The sequence below is a fragment of the Drosophila novamexicana genome, unplaced genomic scaffold (genome assembly GCF_003285875.2).
Source record: "Drosophila novamexicana strain 15010-1031.04,08,12 unplaced genomic scaffold, DnovRS2.1 tig00000817-arrow-arrow-pilon, whole genome shotgun sequence".
NCBI lineage: Eukaryota > Metazoa > Arthropoda > Insecta > Diptera > Drosophilidae > Drosophila > Drosophila novamexicana.
This window is the reverse complement of record NW_020824827.1, coordinates 694,960-712,317: the sequence shown is the minus strand read 5'-3', so window position 1 is coordinate 712,317 and position 17,358 is coordinate 694,960. Positions and strand designations below refer to the sequence as shown.

The 17,358-nt window shown below is 45.4% G+C and overlaps 4 protein-coding genes across 4 annotated transcripts; 3 read left to right on the top strand and 1 right to left on the bottom strand.

The window, feature by feature from the left end:
- The first annotated feature begins 102 nt into the window (after positions 1–102).
- On the top strand, positions 103–1,128 carry LOC115764137. Its single transcript, XM_030707011.1, has 2 exons — positions 103–692; positions 763–1,128. Exons 1-2 carry the CDS (start codon positions 192–194, stop codon positions 1,126–1,128), a joined length of 867 nt encoding a protein of 288 aa, XP_030562871.1. The 5' UTR covers positions 103–191.
- A 4,225-nt stretch (positions 1,129–5,353) lies between these two features.
- LOC115764111 lies at positions 5,354–6,767 on the top strand. Its single transcript, XM_030706971.1, has 3 exons — positions 5,354–5,488; positions 5,553–5,808; positions 6,402–6,767. The coding sequence occupies exons 1-3, from the start codon at positions 5,354–5,356 to the stop codon at positions 6,704–6,706; spliced, it is 696 nt and encodes a 231-aa protein (XP_030562831.1). The 3' UTR covers positions 6,707–6,767.
- A 3,844-nt stretch (positions 6,768–10,611) lies between these two features.
- Positions 10,612–14,480, top strand: LOC115764192. Its single transcript, XM_030707079.1, has 5 exons — positions 10,612–11,092; positions 11,160–11,725; positions 12,615–12,888; positions 13,716–13,867; positions 14,217–14,480. Exons 1-5 carry the CDS (start codon positions 10,612–10,614, stop codon positions 14,478–14,480), a joined length of 1,737 nt encoding a protein of 578 aa, XP_030562939.1.
- Positions 14,481–14,482: 2 nt separating this feature from the next.
- Positions 14,483–15,597, bottom strand: LOC115764191. Its single transcript, XM_030707078.1, has 2 exons — positions 14,701–15,597; positions 14,483–14,494 (listed from the first exon to the last, which is right to left on the bottom strand). Exons 1-2 carry the CDS (start codon positions 15,595–15,597, stop codon positions 14,483–14,485), a joined length of 909 nt encoding a protein of 302 aa, XP_030562938.1.
- Positions 15,598–17,358: the final 1,761 nt, after the last annotated feature.

Below are 17,358 nucleotides of genomic sequence, written 5' to 3'. Positions count from 1 at the left end.
TCAAGCAAACGGGCAGGCGGTATAAAATGCATACAATGCGCTTTCCAGCATTCAGTTGTTCATCTTAAGTGCAGCGCCCAGCAGCTGTTTTTCCTGCCACTCAGCAGCCAGGATAGCCAACAAGGAACTTAACCTACACACAGCCCACGCACACACACAGCCCACAGACACACCCACAGCTAAACACAGACATGATCAAGTACGTGTGGCACGTGGCGGCGCTGTTAATCATCTTCTGCTGGCTGCCGGCGAGCAGGGCGCGCACCGCCAGCTATCATCACATCAATGGCCTCGGCGTGGAGCAGCAGCAGCAGCAGCCACAGCAGCAGCAGCAGCCGCAGCAGCAGTCGCCGCCGGCGCAGTCAGGCAGCTCGACGGGCCTGTGGAAGGATCTTTCGCTGGTCTATCGCATCTATCAACAGTGTACGGGCGAGAATCTGTCCGTGTGCCTTAAGGTCAAGCTGCTGACCGGTCTGGAGAAGGCATTCCGCACGGCCAAAACGTTGCCGCTCTTCGAGGGCATTCAGTTTGTGGGCAGCACGGATGCGGCCCAGAAACGGGCACAGCTGCCGCCCATCACTGAGCAGGACATTGAGGCGGTGCTGCCGCGTGGCCTTGATGCCAAAGAGCAGATCCTGAACAGCATGATCATGAAGCGCTTGAGCAACTTCCTGCAGGATCACACGTTACAGGTGAGCGTGACTCAATAGGTAACTGGCCCAAAGGGAAATGCTATTAATTGGAAAACTGTTCCCTAAACAGATAAAATTTCCCGACATGCACGCTGCGGACAGCAACTCCGTGGAGGGTCGCAAGAAGAAGGATAAGAAGGGCAACGGCGCCTACATAATGATACCCCTGCTGCTGGGCGGCACCTTTGTGCCCATCGCATACGGCGCACTGGCCATGCTGGCGGGCAAGGCGTTGATTGTGTCCAAGCTTGCGCTGGTGCTGGCCTCCATAATTGGCATCAAGAAGCTGCTCAGCGGCGGCGGCGGCGGCAAGGAGTCCTCGCACGAGGTGGTCGTCTCCTCCGGCGGCCACTCCGGCTGGGGACGGGACTTTGACATGGCGTACAGCGGCTGGAAGCCGGCCAAGGAGTCAGCGGGCAGCGCCAAGAGCCTGTAAAGCAGTCGCCAGCATTTGCATTTGAGGGAGCACGAGAGACAGAGCGAGAGGGAGAGAGAGAGAGAGGGAGAGGGATGGAGCAAACCAAAGAAACGATTGCCGCATGAATTGTCTGAATAATCAATAATGTTTAGCTTAATTCGATTATCTATATATTTATATATCTATTTATATTTAACGAACTAAATGTGTGTGTTAGGCCTAAGTAAGCGTTAATTAAATGTAGTACACAATTTTTGCTTAAATCACGCCCCTCTTCAAACTCTGACAGCTGCCACGCCCCGACAACGACGTCTGCTGAATTTATGATAGCAATTTTAAAAAATTTCAAAAAGTGCTTACGTGCGTGCTAAAAAAAACAAAAGCACAAAAAATACGTCTTCGCTTTCTACTGAAAAATAAAACGACGAGCACATTTTTGTATATAGCCCTGCGCAGAGTCTGGCCAAGTCGAATGCAATATTCATAGATCAAATATGCTCGAGTGTCGCTCACTTGTTTCAATTGTTGTCTTTTTCAGTGGTATGCGACATTTTCACTTTTGCCCACTGCACAAAATATTAATGAGCAGCAAATGCCAGGTAGAACATTGAACCTGACTGGGCTGACTTTATTTAAATGTATTTCCCACGCCTAATCGGCGGGTTAGTTACGCGGGCGGCCCTTTACTTTAATTGTTGACGTCATCGTTTGAAGCCCGGCAACACTTTCATTAATTGAAAATTACTCAAGCACAACGCAACGAGAGCTACCCGGAATTCGCCGGCGACAGTCAGATGCGGGCCGAGGGCGTGGGCGGGCGTCCACGCTCGGAATGAAAGTGAAACTTTCAAAAAGGTGTCAATTTTGTAGATGCCACTGAATTAGGGTTGGGCTCGAGCTGAGCTGAGCTGAGGACCCAAGCGCCCAATGAAAGCGTCTCAGGGAGCTGTCGTTTTCAACTTGGACGCTGTGAGAAGATAATGTAAGTGTGGCCGACTAGCAGATACCCTGCAGCCAGCTACCTTTGCAAACTTTCCAGGTTCCTTTTACATAAATGTATTAAACATATTCAAAAAAGCATACTTTTTGTGCTCTTTCGCTTGTCTTTGTCTATGGAAAATATATTTCTGCATATAGATAGAAAATGACAGTACAAAAATATATTTATTCAATTATCAGACTCAAGATTTTGTAGTTTCCGAGTGGCAGACGGACGATGCTGAGCAAGAATATATATATTTAATGGCGGTACGGAGATGTTACATACATTTTTACGCAAGCAATATACCCGCCTTAAGCCACTTACAGGGTATACAAGTAAATAGAATTATAAACTCTGGACTAATGAAGGCACAGGGGCAGGGCAGGAACCAAACGCACAGGAAGCTGCGCAGCTTATTTCCTCTTCAAGTCAATTTGTGTGTAAACATTGACAAATATCTCAAGCATTTTAACAAGTTGGCCAAAGACATTTGGTAAGCCGCACTTAAGACAAAAGCACTCTTAAATGGCTTTTCTCTGAAACTTTAGAGCAAATGGCCCATTACATAAGCCCAAATCTGTGTTCAATGCTCGTGAGCAACTATTAAAAGTAATAAAAACTGTTTCACTTTCTTTGCGTTGGCATGCAGCCAAAATAATTGCCCAAAATAATTTCCCATTGCAAGTCGACTGACACATGCCCTACACTCGAGTGAAGGCAACACCTTCTCAGCTGACACCCACACGAAAGCCGTTGAGCATTCAAGTCACGTCACACCGGCACATCTATATGTATATATAGTATATATATATACGTGCTAGGCATTTGCATATCCCATCAGCATCTGGCACGACGGCAACAGCTACAACTACGGCGTAAACACCTTTCGGCTCATCAACTATATCGTGTTTAGGCTAAGCAGATAATCAGCTACGAACAATTTTTTGGCTTGCTTTGCATCTTGAATCGAGCTTAAGCAGCGTGCAAATCTCAACATTCATCGCTTTCTTTCAGGTACTTGACTAATGCGTAAATTACACATAAATACAGAAGAAAATAAACGAGTGAGAAAGCGCTTGTATATAGACTGATCGGTGGGCGTATACCCTGTAGTTGCACTTTTCCATATTTACCTATTTTAATGCTCTTCAAGCGAACTTGACTTCCATTAATGTGAACTAGTTAAAGGAACATTTTTCACTTGACTCTCAGACTTTTATGTTATCTTTAGGGTCTATATATAATCTAAGTGATCACAAATTAATTTGGCAAGTATTATGTATTGCAAATTGTAGTCCGATATATTGGTTTCGTATGCCGAATTTAATAAAATAATTTCTGCTAAAAAAGCAGCACGAAATATTTATCATTGAGCGCTTAAATCGAGTGCGGCATACCCTGTACTTCTATTATTTTTATTTATTTTCAAAACAATTATAATATTAAATTAAATGTACAAAAATATTTTAATGATTTTTTGGTACACACTCTTAACATGGTCATACCTTCTTCTTTCTAAATTGTATACAACTTTAAGATCATAATCCAGAAATCTCAAATAAAGCTAAATTTGTTTAATGTTATCGCAAATAATTATTAGTTTTGTTCATTTCATTTTCTATAAGTTGGAAGAAATGTCTCGCTAGGATTGGCATATAAAAACCTATATGCCTAATTTAATGTTAATAACATCATAGCTTTATAGTATTATTAAGGATCATTTGTTTAATGCAGAAAATTGGCATATTTTGATGCGCTCTATGTCATTTAATATGTTTAAAATATCGGACTTGTAAGCTTCTGTCCGTTTAAAGCATTTGCATAACTCTTTAATACACTGGGTATGTGTGAAGACGTGCCAAAATGTGCAAAATGAGTATTAAAATTGAAGAGTATAAAATTAAAGCGACATAATGCGAAAGATATTTGTTTGATATGGAAACTGTAGTCTTGAGACGCTGTGCAAATGTCGGCGATTGGCATACAAAACTGCAGATATATATAGATACATATGTGTGTTTGTGTGTGTGTGTGTCTGGTCAGAGATACATGATGAGGCCATAAGTGAGATGGAGAAAAACAAATACATAAATAAAAAGCAAAATTAAAGTGAAATTTTGTTGTTATCCATGCCGCCTGCAAACTAGTTAATTTTCTATTTTACTCCAATTTGAGTGAAGCTCGTGTTGCTTGTGGCTGCTTTCAACGCAACGATCATAAGTAGGCGCCGCCGCCGTGCTGCTGTGGTGTTTGATTAGCCAGCCAGGTAGCCGGCCAGCTTTAAATGCCACACAAAGTCACGTGTCTGCAATTTCTAATGGTTCGATCAGTCGAGCGGCACAGCCAACCGCACTTTCTGCCTTGTTACTCTTGCTGTTGCGGTTGAGGTTGCGTTGGTTCTCAGCCCACCCGAAAGTGTGCCGAATGCAGGCAGGCAGGCGCCTTCAAATGGCTCAATATACATTTTGAGCTGTCAAATTATTGCCCGCTAAACGGACTGAATAAATGTACGTATGTGTGTGCGCGCGTGTGTGTGTGCAAATAGTTAAGTGCTGCTTAAGTGTTTACCTGTTGACAAGCAACAATAACAACAACAGCAGCAGCAGCAGCCGCTAACAAGCCAAAGCGAATGCCGCAGCGCTGCCAGCTGCGACGTCGACCGCGACAGCTGCGTCAGCGTCACACACACACACGCACACACACACTGAACTGTGGGCCAGGCCAAGTTAATGCCAGGTTGCATCAAGAGCCGCAACCGATGCGCTTCGTTGTGGTCGTCGGCGTCGACGCTGGCTTCGTCTTCGCCAGGTTGTTTATTTAAATTCTAAGCTCGGCTACTGTTTGAGTCGATGGAGCAGGTCGGCTGAGTGTGTGCGTGTGTGTGAGTGTGTGTGTGTGTCTGTGTGTGTGTTGGGGATGCGGCCAGCGGGCCATTCGCGTCGTGTGTTGTCGCCGTCGTTGTCGTTGTCGTCGTCGGCGACTGCGCTGCTGGTCGGGAATAAAACTCGATCCGCGTGCGTCTTCTAGCCACAGTTTACGGATTGCCTTCTGACCGACAGATCGAACCAGCCAATCGAGCGCAGTGCACTCAATCAAACTCTACACAGCCACGAGCAGCTCAAGCTACCCTACAAGGCACGCCCAGTCGGTGGCCCAAAGGATACAGCAATAATTAAAGCCTAGTGTCAAGTGTTGTCGTGTCGGTGACCCGCCCCCAAACCACTCGAGAAATCAAGAAAAATAAATTTAAAATAAAGAAATATGTTGAAATTCGTGTGCCTGTTCGCGCTGCTCGCCTCCACGGCGGCGGCAGCCTCCGAGGCTGACAGCTTGCTGACGAGCGCCCTCAAGATGGTCAAGGATTGCGGCGAGCGTTCCATGTTGTTGTGCATGAAGGTAAACCAAATAGAAAAATAGAGTACGCAGCGCGATTGGCTAACACAAATCCCATTTCGTATAGGAACGCGCCCTGCACTACTTCGACACGGAGAATGGCGATGTGCGTCTAACCGAGGGCATTTCCCTGGTCAAAACCGATGAGATTCCGGTGGGTCGCGCCTTGAACGATGTGACGCTGCCGGAGGAGGCGGAGGCACGCGAAAGTGAGGTCGATTCCCTGCTGGTGGAGCGTGTGGCACGCTTCTTTGGCACACATACGCTGCAGTTCAAGGTGCCCAAGGACTCCATACAGGACATGCAGCGCGCCCTCGAGGAATGTGAGTAACAGTTGAGTTGGCATCGATAAAAACAGAGGCCATGCAGCAGAACTGGCTGCGGTTCTGCTTACTGGTTCTCTGCAATGCTGCCAAATTGGGTTAGTGGTGCAATTATCGCTGTGGCAGTGGCAGCGTCTGGCAACAACAATGTGGGCAAAGGCTTGAAATCCTGTTTTCACTGTTAGCTGCATTGCCGCTGCTGCATTGGGGTCAGGATGAGCCGGCTTTTGCTCTGGCCTCTGGTCTCCGATCTCCGGTCTCTGGTCTCTGGTCTAGCGGTGCATTGACAGCTTGTCGCATGCCACTTGCTCGCAAACTTGTTGCCGCTGTTGGCAATTAATTGCATTTTAGTCAGTTCAGCGCAGTTCGGCGCACTTTCTTTTTGTGTGATTTCCGATTTCTAAGCGGCGGCCATAGAAAGCGGTCAATCCTGTTCAACGTTTATCGTTTATTGTCTGCTCTCGACTGTCTGCTGTCTTTATTATTAATTATGTGCACTGCTCCAATTGCTAATGAGCCGTCGACAAAGTAGCGAAAGTATTGCATGTTTGGCACACACTAATCAAACCAAATATCTCCCCCCACGACTTTAGCACGCGGCAAGAAGAAGGAGAAAAAGAAGTACCTGATGCCGCTGCTGATGCTCTTCAAGCTGAAGATGGCCGCTCTGCTGCCGCTGGCCATTGGCTTCCTGGCGCTGATCTCGTTCAAGGCCCTGGTCATTGGCAAGATCGCACTGCTGCTCTCCGGCATCATTGGCCTGAAGAAGCTGCTCGAGTCCAAGAAGGAGAACTACGAGGTCGTTGCGCATCCCCACTACGAGCACGAGCACAGCTACGGCCGATCGCTGCAAGGCGATGAGGCACAGAACTTGGCCTACGCGGCGTATAAGCAATAAGTTGCCAAATACAACAAAACAACAACAAATTAGTGCAATACACAAAAGGAAAAAAGAGAGAGAGAGAGAGAGAGAAGGGATATGAAAGCACAGAGAGAGAAAGAGAGAGCGCACAGCTCGCCTAATTTATATTATTTATTTAATTTATTTGTAGCTTAACTGAAGCAAAAAACAGGCGCCATCAATGGGAGAAAAACAAAAGAAAATTAAGAGAAAATTGTCAATGAAATCCTAGTTAATAAGCTCAAGCAGAAGAAGCAGCGACTGCGGTCGTCTCCGGCAAAAGGGGGCGGCACTTGTGGGCGGACCCAAAACTGAAACTGAAACTGAAACTGAAACTAAACTCAACTTAACTATACTCTGTAAACTGACTGCGCCTTGTATTATGTGAGAGCTTTACTATTTATTTTTTTTGCTTACGCTAAACTATTTACAATTTCATATTTATTGTTGAATAAACCAAAACCAAATACTTTAGCACGCTGTACACTGCCCAGCAACAACAACCACGCCCCCCCACAAACCACCCTCACACACACGCACAGGCACACACATACACGCACAGAAATGAAACTCAATAAAGCCGCATTTATCTGTAACTGAAATTCGTTTTGCATTTGACAGGCGTATATAAATTCATACACACACACATATCTATATATATTTATTTATATTTATTGCGCATACGCAACGTGCGCCGCATACAGTATGTTGTTTTTGCTTTTTTCAAGCGAAATGCTTTCACTCTTTCACTAATAAAATGAATTACCAACTAAGGCAAACGAGGCCAGCGATATCAATTGCATGTGCGACACACAAATTCACAGACGCTGCACAACAAGAAGAAGCAGCAGCAGCAGCACCAGAATTTCACTTGCAAGACGAGCACTCAGGCGTGCACGAAGTCACAGTCAGAGTTGGAGTCGGCGCCCAGCTGGCTAACTGACTTCCTGGCCTGGCATATACATGCCACCTCTCTGACACACTCCCCCTATGTACCCCCCCCCCCCCCCCCCCTGCTGTGGAGCTGCCCACGCCAATGTCTTCATTGGTATCCGGTGTCGCTCCAAAATCAAATGAAAGTCGCCGCTTTTGGACACGACCTGTTTTTTGCATGTGCAATTGCAACACGTACGCCCTCCCCTACCTCTCCCGGTGCCCCTTCCCCAGTAGACTTGCCAATGTCAATGATATGAAGATGGGGCACGCCCCTGCACAGCGTACTGACAATTTATGGCCTTACGGCCGAATGCCAAATGGCCAGAAACGATTTCTTAACTGTTTGTCAACAATTTTCGCCTGCTGCAAATGTTGCTGCTGCATTGAATCTCTCAAATGTTGCTGGTGAAAGTGTTTATTAATACAATTTCTATCGTTTTGTGTGTGTCGCAGGCTGTGGGAAATTGGCAAAACTAATGCCACTTATTTGGCCAGCTAGCTGCAAGCCCAGACATTGCGCCCTCCTCTGACGTTTTTAATGCTTTATCTGGCGACTGAAAACTTTTGCCAGCTATTGCAGAAAATTAAGCCTTAAATTGAAGTCTACAAATTGGCCTACTTCAAAGGCGATTCAACTGAGCTAGTAGTGAGAGGGCGTGGCAGTTCGGATGTGGCTACCTAAAGTTCATGTGGTCCCGGGCCGTCGGAATTCATTAGCAAAATATGCAAAAGTTTTGCTACTCAGCGGTTTGAGCGGCTCAGACGGGTGTGTCTAACGACTTACTACTATTAATTTTCTTCTTGTTGCTGTTGTTGTTCTTGTTATTCAGAGTTTTGTTGCACTGCCTCAAACGACAGGCTGGCAGCACCAAACTTGTTGCGAAGTTTAAACAGATTCAGCCTGAAAGTATGCCACACTTTTTCGAGTGGAAATATTTTTGCTGCTCAAGCTAAATGATCAATTGTGCGGTCCGGTTTGTTGACCTCTAGGGTAAAAAGAGGAAAAAATACATCATTAGGCCAGGGTTGAACGTCTTGGGAATAAACGTACATTTATTTGGAAATTGGGTTGCAGCATCTTGAGTTGGTCTGGACAATTAGTCCAAGGAATGGGAATACGAATTGATTTATGTTTGCTTAGCAGCAAAAGTAAGTGTATTGACAGCTTGCCATCGCTTGCATATCATTTTTAGGTAAATTCGCTACAGTTCGTAGCTGCTTTTAGCTCAGTTCTTAGAAGAAGCGCACAAATTCTTAAACCAAGAAAATTTCATATTTGTACTTTAATTTTAAATTTAATCAAAAAATTAAAGCTCTAAAAAAAGAATCAAAATTGTTTAAAATTAAAAAATTATAGCAGCTTTAATTTAAAATTTAAGGATTACTATTTAATTATAATTCACGTACATTTTTAGTTTAATTTTAGATCCTTGATTGCTTTGACAACTACAACAAATATATATTAAATCTGATTCCGTTATATGAATATATTTATGGGTATTTATATGAAGATATTAACAGACTAAAAGTCGAATGGATATATATTGGATTAATTGTTGTTGCCAACCAAGAAAATATATAATTCTTCTACGGAATCAGATATGTTTTCTGCTTAAGAAAATTTGCTCTAGTTAAAATATGAATCAAACATATTTGGAACATAAAAGAATTATTTAATTCGGAATTTAAATATTCATTTTCATTTTTCCTTTCTTTCTGAATTGGACCTTTTGTCACATATTGTTTGTTGCCTTTACTTTGTCTTCTCGCTCTCAAGCTTATTTTAATTTTAACCTTTATACCATTATTTTGCATCAATTATTCCATTTGGCATATTATCATAGTATCCCTTGGGCCAGGTGGCTGGTAAATATTTTTGGTACCAGCCGCCTTTCGCCCTTAATTCCCTGTATTTGCCTAGGCCTGAAAAGGCGTTAATTATGTCTGCCATTTGACGACCTAACGACAATACCTGTTAATTAAATAAAGGTCACAGAAGCAACAAAAAGAAGACCCAATTCCTATCGCTACCAAAATATCTTAAATTTAATACGTTTGGCTGATTTGTTTGGCTTGTTTGTTGGGCGTCTAAATAGGCTTAAAAATACAAATTTTATTGTTTTGACTATTCAAATGGGCGCCCATTTCGGGTAATGCCATAATTGCAGTCGCTTATTTGATGGAGCCCCTCCCCCCACAGCCCCTTTATCGGATCTAAGCTGTGGCGCTTCTTTCATAATTTTTCCTGGAACAACAATGGCTCATTACATAATGGCCAAGATGTGCGAAAAGTCAAAAATTGGCCACAAGTCGGCACAGTGGGTTGCCGGGCAGCGCGTGTGCACTGACCATGACCATGATGCCAACTACAACAACATGTAAGGGAGCTCTAGCAGGATGGGACTGACTAGGAGATACTCTCAATTCAGCAAGAAGCTGATGTTACGAATATGCAAATATTCTAACGTCCTTCTAAATATGTATACACATTTCGCAGATTATTGAGATCTCCAGCAAACATTCGGAGATAAAACATTAAATGATCATTGAATATTTATCGATAATAAAGGAAAAAGAGAAAGAAATCGAAAAAAAAAGATAAGCTTAGAAAGACAGAAAGCTTAATCGAGGCAGCTTGTCATACTGTTCGAGATGCTTTCGCCTTCTTCATACGTTAGATTAAGTCTAGAATACCCTTCTTTTTGTACCTTAAGCGTGTACAGGGTATAACAATAACAACAAGAGCAGCAGCAAACGTCAGCTCGTCGTTGATGTACAACAATTTCCGTTATTGGGCCACGGCGGCGTTACATGTGCAAAATGTTGAACCAAAGCTGATCATATTTGGCTAAAAACTGAGCTGCCTATTGTATAACGAGCTGAAAGGGCTGCTAGTATAAAGCGAACGGGTCAACTGGGCAGCAGGCTCAGTAGCATCGCGTTCACCCACCCGTAGACTTGAGAGCATGGCACAAATGGAGGCACTGCTGCTGCTGTTGATCAGCCTGCTGCAGCTGGAGACGATTGCGGGCAGCGATCTAAGGCAGGACAGTCTGGAGGAGCTGCAGCATTTCAAGCAGTGTGTGCGGGGCTCAAAGCGTGCCCAGCTAAGCGAGTGCTTGGGGCGTTCCGCTTTGAATTTTATACAGCGCTTCGAAGAGCGGGAGAATGTTTCTTTTGCGGCTGACTTTGTGGCCGTAAAGCGGGAGACGGCGGCGAGTCGCTCGCTGGTGAATGTGCTCGACACAGATCCAGTCGATTTTCGTGGCATACTGGAGAACGCGGGCGCCGTGATGGGACAGCGCAGCCTGGAGTGGCACATGGACGCCATTTATCCCGGGCTGATGTTCAAAATTGGACCCACAGCCGATGCGAACAGCGTGGCGGAGTTTGTGCTCGACACTGGACACGATGAGCGACAGTTTGGCTTCGAGGATGCCAGCACGGGTGAGCGAGCGAGCAAATGGATGAGTATATGACCAGTTGTCTTGACACAGCTTCTATGCCTTATTAGGTCGCCTTCTGGCCAAGCAGTATCTGGTGCCCTTTTTGCTGGGCCTCAAGTTCAATTTGGTGGCGTTGGTGCCGCTGCTCTTTGCTGGCATTTGCCTGCTGCTCAAGAAGTCGCTGTTCCTGGCCAAACTGGCCATTTATGTGAGCAGCTTTTTGGGCCTAGGCGGCGTCCTGGGCACGCTGGGTGGCGGCTTGGGCGGCGGCTTCGGAGGCGGCCTCGGCGGCGGCCCCAACTTTGGCTATGCCGGCGGCTTTGGAGCTGCCCGGCCCATTGCCCATTTTCCAGGCAAGACAACAGTGTTCGGCCATGGCGACGAGCTACATCATCAATACAATGTGCACGAGCCGCAGCCGTACAAGCGCAGCGATCGCAAAGTGCGCTTCGAGCAGCCGCGGGAGACAGCAGCCGCAGCCGCAGCCAGTACCAAGCCAACCCCCGAGGATCGCTTTTATGAGTACGAGAAGCAACGCAGACCTGGTAATCCACTGGAGGACAGCATTGGCTCAGCGGATGCGCTGGTGCGCAATCTCCAGAGCAGCTCCAACAGCCACATGAACGGTTGGCAGGTGGTGGATGTCCGATCGCTGTGAGATGGGATCGAAATGTTCCATCTTAAATCTAGTTCCAATTAGTTAAGCTTAACTTATGCAAAATAAAACAATGGTACTTTGGTCGGGTGTGCTAGCTAGGCCCGGACGGGCAAATAAAATACAGACCATAAATAAATAAATAAATGTATATAAATATTATAATATAGCTGCCGTTAAAAACATTCCAGCTTTATCGATTTTCTGGATATAGGGGAAGTTATCGATATTTGAGGTTGCATGTATTTTCCATGCGCAGTTTAAGATTTGAATTCTCCAGATCTACGCTTTCATATATACGGACAGTCTAAAAGGGCGGATCTATTTATGTTGAGCAAGAATAAATGACCTTTCCGCAGCATGAAAAGCATAATACATAAAAGTTTTTGGCAAACATTTTTTTATGTTTATTTTTATTTTTAAGCGCTTTCCAAAAGCGAAAGTCGGTTAAGGCAAACGATTTTGCAGTTCAGTGAGCAGCTTGTCAAGAGTTCGAGCTCGAGCTCGAGTTCGAGTTGGGGTACGCGTTTTGCGTGAAAGACTTTTCCAAAACAAACTTTTCTTATTAGATTCCTATCAAGAGCGCCGCTGGCCGTGTCGCGCTTTGACAAGCCATTTAATTGTTGTATATTCTTTGTAAATAAATGACGTCACAAGCTCTGCAGCAGGCATATAAATAATAAGCCACAAGCTCTGAACCCGGTTATTTGTGGCTTAAACGACAAGCATGCGGCAACTCGTCTTATTCTGGCTGTGGCTTCTGCTCGGCACGGGCCAGGCACAGCAGCTGAACCAAACTACAGCAGAATCCTTGTGGACAACGCACAGCCTGACCACGCTGCTGCAGCAGTGTCTGAGCGGCGCAGAGGCGTGGCAATGCCTGGGCGCCCAGGCCGAACGCCTGCTGGATGCAGCTTGCCAGGACAACAGCAGCTGGCAGCTGAGCGAATACCTCAGCATAGAGCCACAGCAGCAGAGCCAGCCTCAGCAGGAACTGCAGACAGGCAGAGCAGAAGCACCAGGATTAGCTGGCAAGCTGCTTCAGTTGGCCGCAGGACGAGCGCTGCGTGTCCGGCTGCCGCGACAGCTGACCATATCGAATGCCATCGATGAGTTCGGCAACGAGCTGGGCTTGGATCAAGGTACGATTGCGCGCATAGATGATAAAATCGATAAGATATTTGCGGGCTTAGACAAAGATACAGATAAAAACAAAGATAAAGATAGGCGAAAAAAGAGAAAGAAAAAAAAGAGAATGAAAGGTAATGATAATACGCAAGAGTGCTGTGGTCGGTAGCGCCCGACTAGAAGATACCCTGAACCCAGCCTCGAGCTGTCGTTGCAAGCACTCTAGCTTTCTTCTATGCATACACACACAAAAATACACGCACACACACGCACGCCGCGGCCGGCGTTCTGCTTCTTGCTTAGCTCCATACAATGTATGGGAAATGTGTTCTTCATTAACTTCGGTGTCTATTGTCCGATCTATATTAAATTAGCTGGACTTGAATATGGCATAAAAATGTGTGTAAATACCGAAGCCCAAGGCTTTATCGCAAAATATGCATTTTAAAAAAGGAAAGAAGAAATATTCCCAATCTGTGTTTATTATGCGAGAACCTACCACGAACATACCACGTTTGGAGAGTCAAGCAGGACAAGATATCGAGAAGAAATAATAATCTCATTCTACATGTGCTTTACATGAATTTGTTATTCGAAATTCTAGGATATAGCTTTTGTAGTTTCCGGAACAATTCGTATAGTTAGACAAACAGTCGGACAGACTGTCATTCATAGCCAGACCGACTCAGCTTGTAGTCTTGATCAAAAATAAACATACTAAGTCGTTCTGTTACAAACATTTGCACAATACCAATATATCCTCTCCACCCATTTTCAATGAGTTCAGGGTATAACATAGAAAAAAAAAAAAATAAATATAAAAACTGTATCAACGAAACAGGTCGCAAGAAGAAGGACAAAGATAAGAACATGGCCATGATGGGCGGCATGATAATGCTCGCGACCTTCGCACAAATGTTCCTCGGCAAGGTCATACTCATCGCAGGCGGAGCCTTCATAATGGCCAAAATAGCGCTGGCTATATCGCTGCTGGTGAGTCAATGTAAACACACATATGAACCAAGTTTCCACACTCAGAGAAAAACTGCGGTTAAATTCTATTGTGAGCGGAATAGAATTGAAGCTTTCTCTTTTCAAATTTTCAAGAATATTTCGTTCTTGAATTTTTTTTTTTTTAAGACCTTCGCAGTTGAAGTAAAATATTTCTTAGATTAAGTACAGTATTTGAATATTGTATTTCGGCACTACAAAAATAGTTCTTAATCTAAGAAATGGGCCCTGGCCGGCTTGGTATTGATTTTTAGTAGGCAATTATTATCTCTGAGTGTGAAACAAGCAGCTCTGCCCGATCGAGTCATTGGCGCTACGCTCTCTTTTTCAGGGCAGTCTAAAAAAGGGCTCCAGTGGCCACAGTGGTAGTCCGGAGCACGTGATCGTCGCCAGCGGGGGGCACAGCCATGAGAGCGGCTGGCATCGGAGCATGCCGACGCATGATTACAGCGGCGTGCATCTGGAGACGATCAAAGAGGAGTCGCATCCCGGTCACGAGCAGGCCTACTATGCCTACGAGATGGAGCATCCCAGTCGCCGGCATTTGGCAGTCAATAAGGAGCCAGAGCCCAACAGACGGCCTGGTTTTCTCTAGGTTTATGTGTATTTCTGTGGTAAAAATAATCGTAAACTAAACTAAAACTAGGTTGAAAGTCAACAAGTGTAAATACAATTGCAGACAAAATTGAAGCTATGCGAAACAATTTTCGGTCTTTGGTTTTGCGTTAGATGCTACGCGAGATTTATCGGGACAGCTTGGCGGCGGCGCCGGCGCCAACTCCTCCCCCTGCTCCAGCTCCTGCGGCTGCAGCGACGCCAGGCTGGGGCAGCCAGCCGTGATACGCCTTGTCCTGCATCATCATCTCGTCATCGATGCTGCGATGATAGGAGCCGCCGTCATGGCCGCCGCTGTCGTACTCGCCCTGATGGCTCGACGAGTAGGTGTGGCTCTGCTGCACCTGCGGATGCTTGACAATCTCGTATGTGGTCTTCTCGCCGCCATCGTGGCCGACCAGCTTCTTTAGCCCAATGATGGCGCTGATGATCAGCGCTATTTTGCCCACAATCAGCGCCTTGCCAGCCACAATGGCTATCGAATGGTAGGCCATCTTTAGTATGGCCGTCTTCAGCAGCACGGCGGCTATGAAGGGTCCCAGATACTTCTTGTCGTCCTTCTTCTTGCGACCCTCGCTGTCGCTTTCACTGTCACTGCCATTCATAAAGTAGCCCAGCAGCGACTGCAGCCAGTCCTGGCTGTTGCGTTCGCCATATCTCAGCAGCCGGGGCAAATTCACCTGCAGCTGATGGCTGTGCAGAAAGCTAAGAAAGCGCTCCAGCAGCAGAGCATCCAGGCTCTTGCTGGACATGTGGTCCAGATCGCGATTGTTTAGCTGATGCTCGGCAATGCTGGCACGTCCTGTGCGCGTCTCCTCGCCACCGCCGGCACGCCTCACCAGATTAACGCCATCCACAATGCTGAGCTGCTGCACCTTGAGTGCCCGCCCCAGCAGCCGAGCGCCGTGCAGCTTGCAGCACCAAAAAATATCCTCGCTCTCGGCACATTGTGCCCACACGTGGCGCACTGTGCGCAGCAGCCCATTCTCACCACCGCCCGTGGCATTGTTGTGGGCCAGCTCCAGCGCCGAGGTGGGCCGCTCCGCATAGAGCACTGTGAGCAGCAGGGCGGCGAGTAGACCCAAGCGCGTATCCATTGTGTGTGCTGTTTGTTGTCGTATATCCTTTTTGGGGGCCCTCTTGTGACTGTCTGTGTGCTGTGGTTCTGGCCAACTCACTTGGCCAACTGATCTTGTGCGGCCGGCTGCTCCACAAATTTATACACTTCAAGTTGCCACAATTAGCCAGGCAGCCGTTGCATCCAGTTTTGCTTTTGTTGGCGCCTCGCCGCCAATTGTTGGCTATTCAGAGCGTAATATGCATGTTGGATGCTGTTCCTAAGCTAAGCTCCGGCAAAGCTTCGCTGCAGATTTAGTGCAATTGCCAGGCCAGGCCAGGCAGCCAGCCAATTTCATTGCTCATTGTCGTAATTAGCAAGTCTTTGTAATTATTTCGAACTGTTTTATTTTTTTGCTGCTGCGCTTAATGATATATTCGCTCTGACGCCCACTTTCATCGGCTGCAGTCTGTTAAAGACTTGGCCAAATATACACAGACACCTGCCTCTACATTTATGCTCAGCTTTTGGCTGCTCTTGTCTTTCGCTTGGACACGCAAAGATTTTGGCACAGATATTAGCTATGCTGTGCATAGAAAACGAAATGAACGCAATTTGTGTGTAAATTTTTGATTTTCCAGCCAGAATTGCTGGAAAATTGTCGCTGGCAATAAGAAAGTTAATGAAAGTGCAGCTATAGAACTCGCAACGAATTGGCATTATTATTACTTGTTGGTATTCATAATGCAATTATTCTATGATCAACTTTGGCGGAAGCACAGGAGAGAATTTCTAATTTACGCGGGTTTCCTTAGTAGTATTTCCCTTTGAACAAATGTATATACAAATTTTTGTCATAATAAAAGAAATTACTCGATGGAAACATTTGTTTTAATTATAGAAACAAAACCCAGCGTAATTTTGATTCATAAACTTCATGCTTAGTGTGTAGATACTTAGCCCAAGAATATATATCATACAGAATATGTGTCCCCCCTTTTCATACTCTTTCCATTTCTTTGCGTGCTTGTGTATATAAGCGGCAGGAAAGAGGCAAATCTGAACTCTTCAAGCGATTCGGATTTATACAAGAGTACACATATATAACAGGATATGCCTCAAGCTCTTAGCTTCAATTGCCTTCATACAGACACGATGAATACAAAGAGTTTTCTCCCTACATATTTTCTTCCATGTGCTGCATTTCAATCCATTTGTAAAATAGTTTTCTTAATTAAACACATTGTTCAGTATAACAAACATATAAAGCATACTTTCAGGCTACCAATGCAAATGCCATAACAATCAGCTTTTGTCAGCTGTTATTTTGCAGCTGCGTAACAAAAGCAACTGGTTGACTCCTGTATAATTTGTGCTTTTCATTAAATTAATTATTATTTCAAGAGGAAGAATGTCTGACAATGAGATGTCAGCTGTATATTATCTCGAATAGATAAACATATATGAACATATATGCTGCACAGATGCAAGCTACAGGTGAGTAGCGTGAAAGTAGAAAATGTTGATGCTAGGCAACGAGACAAGGTGCATTGTCTTGTTCTACATTTTGGACATGCACAGATAAGCACACAGATGTGAGCATGTGTGTGTGTGTGTGTGTTTATGGGAAGCCAAGCCGCATAATCCGCTGGCGATAATTTATGATAATTCACGTAGAGCTCACACGCAATCGCAATGCAACTTTCGCAGTGGCAGCCGCAGCTCATCCACTGCTAATAGACCAAAAAGCAGAGCTAAATAAATGCGGCAGCAGCAACCGCAGCACCAATTGCCAATTTGC